Source organism: Pinus tabuliformis, chromosome 3_2, assembly GCF_031772625.1.
Source record: "Pinus tabuliformis cultivar Carrire ecotype Pingquan chromosome 3_2, CPIR1, whole genome shotgun sequence".
NCBI classification, from domain to species: Eukaryota; Viridiplantae; Streptophyta; class Pinopsida; order Pinales; family Pinaceae; genus Pinus; species Pinus tabuliformis.
In genome coordinates this window covers 101,703,804-101,714,469 of record NC_142302.1, presented here as the reverse complement: position 1 = coordinate 101,714,469, position 10,666 = coordinate 101,703,804, and the positions used below count along the sequence as shown (strand labels likewise).

The window sequence follows — 10,666 nt, the reverse complement described above, 5'->3', positions numbered from 1 at the left end:
AGAACTTTGTTCGCTTCAGAAAAATATCAGCAAGAGTTTTTAACAAGACAAAATTCATGGAGACATTAGAGTTGCAACTGGTCAAAAATTCCAGGTTTGAAAAGAGTAACAGAAAAATAGTTTATATTTACCCTTTAATTGGCAGATAAGGCAGAGATATTGGAGTCACCGGGGCGCTGATCGAACCCCTGTCGTGAATGAGCCTACCCGACGAAAGAAAACCATACCTCGGCCTCTTACCTTGAAAACTAGAGGACCGACACCTTTGGTCTCATATTCTTCCCAATGGCAAACCCTCTTTACTGTTGCAGAGCAGAGCACATTGCAAACCCTCTTTACTGTTGGACGAGGCAGAGAACCTTTTGTATGAAATGTGCACATATGCTCCAATTGGATGAGGCAAGGAAGGCCTTTTTTATGAAATGTCCAGGAAGGTCTTTCAAGAAATTTCCAAAAAAAAAAACAAAACAAAGAACATATAAAGGACCAAAATACATAGCCTATTCGGATCAAACAATAAAGGATCAAACAAATTATTGTACACCTCTTACCAATAGGAAAAATATCATTGTACACCTCTTACCAATAGGAAAAATATCAGCAAGAGTTTTTAACAAGACAAAATTCACGGAGACATTAGAGTTGCAACTGGTAAAAATTCCAGGTTTGAAAAGAGTAACAGAAAAATAGTTTATATTTACCCTTTAAATGGCATATTAGGCAGAGACATTGTCACTTCGAGGTTCTAAATCCAAGCTACAATAACCTTTAACCTGCACTGTGAAATCCTTAGCACTGTGTCCATTCACCCTCCTATTAGCAAAACAATGGAAAAAATAATAACAAGGATTCCGAAACATTAAGCTTATCTATTTTATAATGAAAAGCCCGCTTACACTTTCGCTTCGGAAGCAAATGAGAAAAACAAAAGAATCAAAGGAAAAAAAGCTGCCGCATGCCTCATTGGCTAGAATGGTCAAATATATCAAGACTACTCAAAGTTGAAATGTAAATCCTACATAATGTCCAACCAAGAAGAGAATAAAATAGAATATAACATATAATTCTACAATAATGTTAAAATATGAACTCTTCTTCCTCGACTCCCAAGGTGAATGCGCCAGCCGTCACGGACTGTTTTAGTGATAAAGCTGTGGAATCATTAATGCCCAAAAGATACTGCAAGCGAGCAACCTTTTCTTCGGATGGATTGTTCTTAAGGTAGAGGGAGAAAAGATCAGAAACTTCTTCTGGTACTGACCATGATAATGGTTCAGCAGGGACAGCCTTATCACACGCCAGTAAGTTATTAAGAGAGGAAACCTACAGAAACACACCACATCATTATGCTAGATAGCAGTTCAATCTCAAGAGGACATGAACTAAAAGTTGCTGAAATAAAAAATAAGACGTGAATATAAATAAAAACACAGGAGAGAGATGCCAGCCAAAACTACATCATTTCTAACAAAATGCAGAATTTTATTTCTTCCGATTTTCAACTTTAAATTAAGTGATTTGCACAGCTTAGATCTTGGAATATGAGAGAAATCAGAATCATGTTCACATCTGACAACATGAGATGTATAGAAAATTAGAAATATTAAATAAAACAAGAATAAGGAAAAATGAGAAGTGTTGTCCAGTTTGCTTACCACTCCAGATAGATTTCTCTGTCGTAGTAATGCTACAGCTTGTACCAGAGAATTTGATAATCTTTCTTTAGCAAGATCTTGAACAATTCTCTTAGCTTTGCCAACATCAATTCCAAGATCTGCTGGAAATCTCTCATATACTTCTTCTTCATTGAAATCTCCTGTCCCAGAAGAAAATATTTCATCAATAGTCTTCTTGAATAGGTTTTCCCGAACCTCTTTTGCGATCATGTTATCCAGATCCACATTCGCTTCTCTCAATTCCCTAATTTGCCCAATTGTCATTTTCCCTTGACTGACAGCTGCCTCTATTGCACCTGATATCCTTGTTGTTGTTATACTTTTAATTACCTTTTGTGCTGACTCTGAAGGAAGCCCGACTTGTTTCTGAAGCTCATTCAGTTGTTCTATCCTTGCCTTTGAAAGCTGTCCATCTGCAAGAATCACTTGAGCTTGCTGTCTGAAAGCTTGTTCAGCTAAGCTTATGTGCACATCAGCAACTTCTTTAGAAGTCAAACCCAAGATTCCTCCCAGCTGTCCCAGTCTTAAATACTCCTTGTTATCCTTCTTTGTCACAATCTGTGTCCCAAATGGCAATCCAGTAGTCTCACCTGAAATACAGTATAGTAAGTACGTCCGGTATAGATCAGTTCTGTCCCTGAGTGAAAGATCATCCTTTAAAGTGATCTCAGATTGGGCTTCTGCCCCGAACTTGTCCTCAAGCTCCTTGCTAGGCTTTGTTTTCCTCCATGTCTGAAGTGATTCCCACTTATCCTCTTCATCTTGTTTAGGCTCTTCCTTTGCTGGTTCAGGAGAGACAACGGGAGACTCCCCCTTTATATCAGCAAGCAATTTTGTAACCACAAGATTATTGAAAATGATCATCTTCTTTAGCTCCCTTGCAGATTCTGTTCGACTCTCAGCTGTCCTTGCCCTCTTCACATAAGTCACAAAAACTGACCGAACCTACACAAAAATAAAGTCATGTAAACAGAAATATATTACAAATTTGGATTGCTCGACAACCATACGATCCGTTCTCATGCACGTCATGAGACTACAAAAGGTAATTCCCAGGGAAAACCCATCCAACAAATGATGCACCCTATCTGAAACCAGCATTTCTGGAAGTCAAGAAAGGAGTAAAAGGAAGTAAAATTGTGAAGTCAAGACTCAAAATAAAGTGGGTCATTGACAAGAACTACTCTTCTAGAATTGATATATGATAGGACTCTATTGGGATTACGAGTTAAAGTAAATACAAGTTAGCAATGACATACTGCCTTGCTTGTAATGGCCATGGCTGCCTCTTTCGTAAGGCGTAAACCTTGTGCAGCCTTATGTACTTTAGCTTTCATTTCAGAATCATATCCAACTACGCCAGCAGAAATAGCCTCGTCAACAACCTGCACCAAAAGAGAAACATGGCATCCTCAACCCCAACACATACCTTGGTACACAATGCAACAATACACAACTCATATCTAGTGAACAAAATGCAGCTGTCCATATCAGAGGCTACAGATTAAGAACCCAGCTAATAAAACAGTTGAAATTATTAAAAGACGGCTATATAATGCCCAAACATTTGAGGGCTCAATGACAAGGTCTGCCTGGAAATGTTTTGTGGTACTGATTTCTTGAAATAAAATAACTTCCAGTAAAAACTCTAGGGGAGCTAGCCAACTAAAACATACGAGAAAACTACCAAAAGTTCAAAACACAAAAATACACAATAATATTGATTCCTAAGATGATTATGATATTTGATTACAATCTTATAGCTCCTAATACCAGTCTTACATTAGAAGCCCATCTTATATCTTATCATAATAATTCACAGTTTCCAAAGTGAGTGTCTATAGAATTTATAGCTAGAATTAGGTAAGGAAACATGACATAAAGCATCTCACCACCATCATCAAGAGAAGACTTGAAAATGTCTCTTGTAATTAAAATGACATGAGAGTGCTTATAAAACCAACCTCATTTTACTTAACATGCATATATCCAACCTGAAAAAGGCATGTTTGGAAGAAAAGCATGTCTAGATGGATTATATCAAGCTTATTGTGGATAACGTATTGGATAACCAACTATACCTAAGCTCCAGATAATATGTTCATCCGGTACATAAAATTCTATATCATACTTCACCAAGTAATGAAATATGATATCATGACAAAATACCAATGATTACTGTCCATCATTCTTTCCAAGACAAAGACATAATAAACAAAACCACCTTAAAACAAAAACAAAATGTACATAACCATGTTACCAGGTAAGGTATGTCACCTTCTGAAATAAACGGCCACAGATATCTGCATGTGCAGTATCAACTGTCTGCTGTGGAATGCAGAGAAGCACTCTCAAACGCAGTAATGCCGCTACATCTTCTTTACTTAAATTGCCATCAGCAACACATTGCTGGAGTTTTTGCCTGTATATATCTGGCAAGGACAGCCATGCAGATGAAGCTTACTAATATATGGTACAGATTTCATTAAAACCAGGATTGATAAGACAAAAGCATGCATACTAACTATCCACAATTCCACTATCCATTTACGAAATCTAAGTAGCCAACATCATACTAACCAGGTTCTCTCAATTCTTCCATGTTCATTATGATTTATGAAGGAAGATATACAAAGATGTACCTTGCTGTATCTTTCCTTATATGGTTTCATAATATATAAGATGAAAATTATGTCAATGAACACAAAACAATCCTTTCAATTTCAAAGAGATCAAACTAGGCCACTGCAATACCTTCATGCACTTCACTAGCTTTCTTTGGATCAAAACGCAGCTCATCACAAAGATTTTGAAGAAAGACTGCTTTGCTAGGTGCAGCCTCTAAATCACCCCCACTAACAACCTGAGAAAGTCTTCTTCGATATACCTTGGTTGTAATTTCCAACATAATTTGCTCAGTTTCACGATTTCCTAAGCTAAATATATTTTTCAGCTGGTTCAATGCAGAAACCTACATAGCAAACCAACCTGTGAGTTACATCAGCAATAACCATAACAGCATACAGGGAAATTCCAATAAATGAAATCAACAGTTACGAGCCAGTGTGAGAAAACACTAACACATATGCATACTTGAACTTGTTTCAGGAAACTAAATAATAAATATGCATATTCCATGATTTAGAAAAGGAAAAAAAAAAGCATATATATATAGAAACACACACACACACACACAAAAAATAAAAGAGAAATTGTTACCTTAAATAAGAATTAAAAACAACTTCAATAAAAGAGAAATGAATTACACTAGATTTACATGTTATTAAAGAAAAGATGATTTGCAATGTAAACAATAATTAAGGTGCGACAACCGTTCATTGATAACTCATAGCAAACCGTACTCATCAGCTCTGCTTGTTAGGGATAATGGTCATAGAGGTATTTGGAATAAGACATAGATGACAAATAAAGTCTAACTAATAAATTGATGCAATAATGAGCATTTAATGTGCTAATTAATGCAGTGATTACTAAGATATTTGGTAGTTATGTAATGTACTGCTCTTCTCCTACTATGTAATAAGACATTGCATCATCTAATGAATGAACGAATCCACTCTTTCTCATTGTATGTACCCCTGTCCATGCTTGTGCACGTAAACACAACACAGTATGAGTGCCAACATAAGGAGAATCCAAGGAAAAGAGTGAAGCAGCCAAGGGACCACTGTGATCAAAGAAGATACAGAAGCAGGCAGAAGATAAAGAGGGAAAGTCAAGTCCTATCCATCAACAATTGCTGCAGAGGAATAACAAAAATAAGACTGACAAATTAGAGAATTTGTGAGACTATCTACAAATAGAATACTGGGGTTGCAGGTGTTGAAGAATCTAGGGCAATTAGATTAATAAGATTCTTCTTGCCATGATAACTATTTGTGAGGTGTTTTAATTTTTCTTATTAGCACAATCTTTAATATTAGAGTGTGTCTTCTTTAGTTCATCAAATAGCTACCAAAACAAAGAGACAAGAACACAAGATGTTGGCTTTCTGCCAGGGCCAAAACCTCCCACTCTTTGAGAGGAAAACCTGCACAAAATTCTTCTTATATAGATTCCAATTGACGAATACCAAGACCATGACCCTTGACCTATTAGTCCACTCCAAGACCAAGACACCAATCCTCTTCTTTGTCACTGCTGAGATCATCATCATCACTGCTGCTTCACTGAGGTCATTATCAATACACCATCACTGAGATATTCATCATAACAATGAGATCATTACTGTTGCACCATAGCTCTATCTTCACTTAGATCATTGCTGCACTCTCACTGAGATCATCATGTCAACGAGGTCTCTATACTGAGATATGTATGTACATACATATGAAAGTTGCATCGAGATCTTGTCTTCATCAAGATTATGTCCGAGACCATGGTTGCCATTGTGCCGAGATTATGACTGTGTTTGGTATGCCAAGAGTGTATAACAGTGAGGTCACAATCATGCCGAGACTATGACTATGTCTAGAGAGTAATGCCAAGTGTGTATGACTGAGAGTTCCTTGCACCAAGATCTTCATCACCAATTATGCCGAGACTGTTTATACCGAGACAGTGATCATGATGACCATCCGAGAAACATAGAACTACTCTCCTCATCCGAGATTTTGAACCACTGCATTCATCCGAAAATATTGTCCCACTGTATTTATCCGAGATGTCTGCACCCCTGTACTTGTCCGAGATTTCTGAGCTTCCTGTACCCATACGAAATTACAGAGAGTCCAAGTTTTCCTGTGTTTTCTGTGGTGACCCTAGCTGGGTATTTATAGTGGTTCGACCCATATATTAAGTCGACATGACAGTGAACTGTTGTGTCTCCTTTCTTGAGCTGACATGACTAGTTTTTACATTGTTTTGCTGGCCGACTTCTTCAAGAGGATTGTGCTTGTCTTTGGAGGGTTGATCTAGACACTAGGTTGACTCATATACATTTGATATATGCCCAAGAAGGGTTCTTCAATATTTTCTTTGACTTTTTGACTTTCCTATAGCACTTCACACATGTTAGACCTATGCAATGGGCAAGAAACTCATTTTTACAATTTACAAAAATAATATTTCTTTTCTTTTACAAGTACAAAAATCAAAATTACATTTATGAAGACCAAACCTAGTTATGCTTTCTTCAACACTCCCTCTTATCTAGGGAGGTATTCATAATGGTACTTGGTCATTCTCAATCTGAAGAATTTCTCATAAGAAGAATCGGATTAATAATCCCATTTGTATAGCATCATATCAACCAGCATTGTCATAGTGCAAGGCCTTGACTAACAGCTCCCTCTCTCCACGAGATCATGAGCTACAATGTTAGCGAGACCAATGATTATAGACACCTTCATCATTGTCTCTCAAGGTACATACTTAGCTGGGTGTTCACTGAGTATGACCTTCTAGGACTATTCTTATCTTGGGTTCCCAGCCCTCAAAGAATATCGGTCCTCTTGCCTACTCTTATCTTCGATGCCTTACACATCCTCAAAGAGCATCAGATGCCAGATGATTATGCAATCCTCCATTCTTTCTTCCTAAGTGAAGACAAGAATGTTGTGTCTATCTCTCCCTCTCAATTAGGGAGGATACATTCATCATGTGTCTACATTTCTATTCATGGCCTTCACTAAGACGTACGACTATTAGTCCTGGTCTAGTGCATGACACATGAAATAGAAAAACACAATTGTCACTCCTTTTTAATCAGGGGTGACCCAATCCAAGCTCCCTCTTGATCAGGGACTTGTCAGAGCTCCCTCTTAACAAGGGACTCTCCTTTTTCATTAGCAGCTTCTTCTTCGTGGGTCCTTTAGTTGCTTGATCAACTTCTTTCCTTGATGTCATGAATTTCAGTTGAGCTTCTTCCTTGTAGGGCATCAACCATCGATCACTTTCCTTCTTGGTTTATCATGTCATTCCTTTCTTCATGGAAAGTGGCCTTCTTGATACATATCTGGAACCTTCGTCATATGGCTACTTCTTCCTCATCATGTTTCTTTCAGGAATTTCCATCCACCACATGAATGCTAGTTGTACTTGTACTTACAACTCTTGTTCTAGTAGCCCTGCATGAACTCATCCAGATATTACTCAAGAAATCAAAACATAAAATTAAATCAAATCGTACCTTTCGAGATGGCTCTTCATCATGACATCTTCCTATAGGTATCAACATCATACATGTTGACACATCTCCCAAAGATATCCATTGTCAAGGGTCTCCATTTTCAGACTTCCATCAGAGTCTTCATATCTTTCTAGGAGATTTCTTAGTCAAATCTTCTTGGTCTTTTGGATGTTGATTGCCTTCATCATGGTTGCATATCTCACGATCTCTTCCTTCCTCACACATTCATTTCCAAGAGCTTTAAATCAGAGTTTCTTAATTGTAGTCAACCACCTCATACTTCATATGAGGACATATTATGTTGATTTCATCTAGTGCGACTTATGTCTTCCTGCATCCTTTCAGAGGAGGAGATTCTTTTTCCTTGATCATACTTCTCAAGATAGAAGTAATGATCCATGTTACCTGCAACCATACGACATGACATTACAATATTAAATACAAACATACATACCTCATTTTACCTTTAGGTCATCTAGGCTTCTCCCAGCAACTTCCTTGATTGAAAAGATCTTCAATCTTTGATTTGCTTCATTATACCATCATCCCATGAATTCCATAAGTTGCAGTTCCTGATGAAACACTTGCTTCCTCTCTATATTAGTGAATCCTCTGATGAGGATTCCATCAGAGAATCTTGAGGATCTTACATCTCCCCATCTGGTAGATGTCTTCCCTTTTTGACTTGATGTATGATGAGCCTTGTCCTGGATGACTTCTTCCTTTCCTGCAATATCCAATGAGGTTCCCAAGAGCTATATCATTCATGTTTGACTACCATGGATTTTGTCCTTCATGATTCCCATGGTGATGTTCCGAGCTCTTGTTTCTAATGTTTCCATGATGCCACGATGCATCTAATTATCATGGTCATATCTATAACAAAATCTTATGTTAGGACCCTTTTGTGAGGGATACCATTTCAATCATAGTAGAGATCTGTTACTCCCTCTTTCTTGGGCCCTTTTCTTCAGCTTCCTCCATCTTTTTGGCGATATGAGCTTTCTTTTCATAATCTTCCCATAGCATTGAATCTTAGCTATACTATTTGTTTGAGGATCAAACTTCCATTTCCTTTCTTGCTTATCAAATAGAACAATGATGATTATCTTCTTATCATCTCTCCTAGATCTCCCAATTGAGATCTCATGAAGATATTCTTTCTTTCTTTCTTTGATACCTTCAATCAGGTCTAAGTGATATGACCTTCTTCACTGCATTTCAGAGAGTATATCTTCTATCGTTTCATATATCTCTTTTATGTCTCCTTTCTTTCTACATAGGGATGAGAGGACCTTAAGAGTTCCCTCCCATGAATTCAAAGGAGACCTTGATATGTTCACTGACTTCTCTTATCTATGAGGATTATGACAATCACAATCCTCCTTATTCCATGCAAGGACCTTTGATGACCCATCCAACCTATAGATCTCCTTGCAATTATGAAGTCATTTTACCAAATTGATTAATGAAAATACTTACTTGACATGTGAAGATAAAATCTTCACCTTGATCATGTTGAAGATGCGCTGATAATTCCTCCGGGTGATCTTCAACTTGATGTGATTTTATTGTATATCCTTGTGGCCTTGTTGTGATGCTCCTTGCCGGTGTAGAATCCTAGATACTTTGACTTGTAGATCCTTGCTTGAGTTGACTAGCATAAAAAACTGAAATCTCTTTTTCAAAGATCTCCTTTGAGACCTTCTAGCATTGTCCAGCACCAAGCACCTATACTACTCCAGATTATAAGTTATTGAGATCATTGTGGTATGACAGAGATTGTAATGACACCCAATTTGTGCCTATCATCGAAACTGTGAGAGGTACTGCGTTTTCTTCTTTTGACTGTGATCCAAGTTCTGAATGCTTCATCTTTTTGACTTAGATTACTTGATCCTGGCACCTGGATCCTGGCACATTAAGCTCTCTAACAATCCAATGTTCCATGATTTCTCCAAGCACATCGAGATCAGGTACCATCATATAAGAGACTGTGTTCAGAGGGGCAATATTAGACTTTAGTACATTCCTACAGCAGAGAAAACCATAGTTTTTTGGGAACGGAAGTGGAAGCGAGAAGCGGGAGTGGGAAGCAACATTTTCAAAATCTCCCAGGTCGACAGCAATTTTGGGAGTGAATTTTATATAATATATATTTTGATGCATATATGTCAACAAAACCATGTAGAATGATGAATAAGTGATAAAAAAGATAAAAACATGGATTAAACCATATAACACCATTCATCTAATAGTTATAATCTTCATCAACCATAGGTCCACAAATTACAAGTTCTCATTTATATAGCATGTAAGGGTGCACATAGCCAAAAGAGCATCGTGTAATATATCAACAAATAAGCACTAGATGGCCTCTAGCACCCAAAAAAATCATGCTACAACAAATACCTACATATCATCAAAATCATTGCCTATCTTGGCATCTTTGTCATTAATTTCACCCTCTAAGCATTAACATAAAGATAGAAAAAACATAGCATGTCAAGTCAAGATTTTGTTTGAGTGATGGGTACATTTTTAGTAGGGTCATGATAGAGGAGTTTGACAACCAATGTCACTAACATCGAGGTACATAGAGGGATTGGTACTCTTGGTTAAATACGAATTCCATACCATAGCACATGACAAAATCCAATGGAAACATTGCAATCCCCCCAAATCATGAAATCCTGAAAAAATGATAAGTCTGTTGGATTTTGATTGAGATCTAAAATTCTACTTTCTCCATATGAAATCCCATGAGGTCGAAACCACTCTTAGACATCCTTAGTCATTTCATGGTAATGTTAAAAATAATGTCACTTTTACTTTAAGA

General features: G+C 37.3%; 1 protein-coding gene across 1 annotated transcript in view; it reads right to left on the bottom strand.

The window, feature by feature from the left end:
- Positions 1–849: 849 nt before the first annotated feature.
- Positions 850–10,666, bottom strand: part of LOC149180045 (protein TIC110, chloroplastic-like) — a 207,922-nt gene continuing 198,105 nt past the window's right edge. The window contains exons 11-15 of the mRNA XM_089415874.1: positions 4,431–4,647; positions 3,954–4,108; positions 2,936–3,061; positions 1,656–2,621; positions 850–1,323 (exon numbers count right to left, since the gene is read on the bottom strand). Of these exons, the coding sequence (XP_089272000.1) occupies positions 1,078–1,323; positions 1,656–2,621; positions 2,936–3,061; positions 3,954–4,108; positions 4,431–4,647 (1,710 nt within the window). The 3' untranslated portion in view covers positions 850–1,077. The remainder of the gene's footprint in view (positions 1,324–1,655; positions 2,622–2,935; positions 3,062–3,953; positions 4,109–4,430; positions 4,648–10,666) is intronic.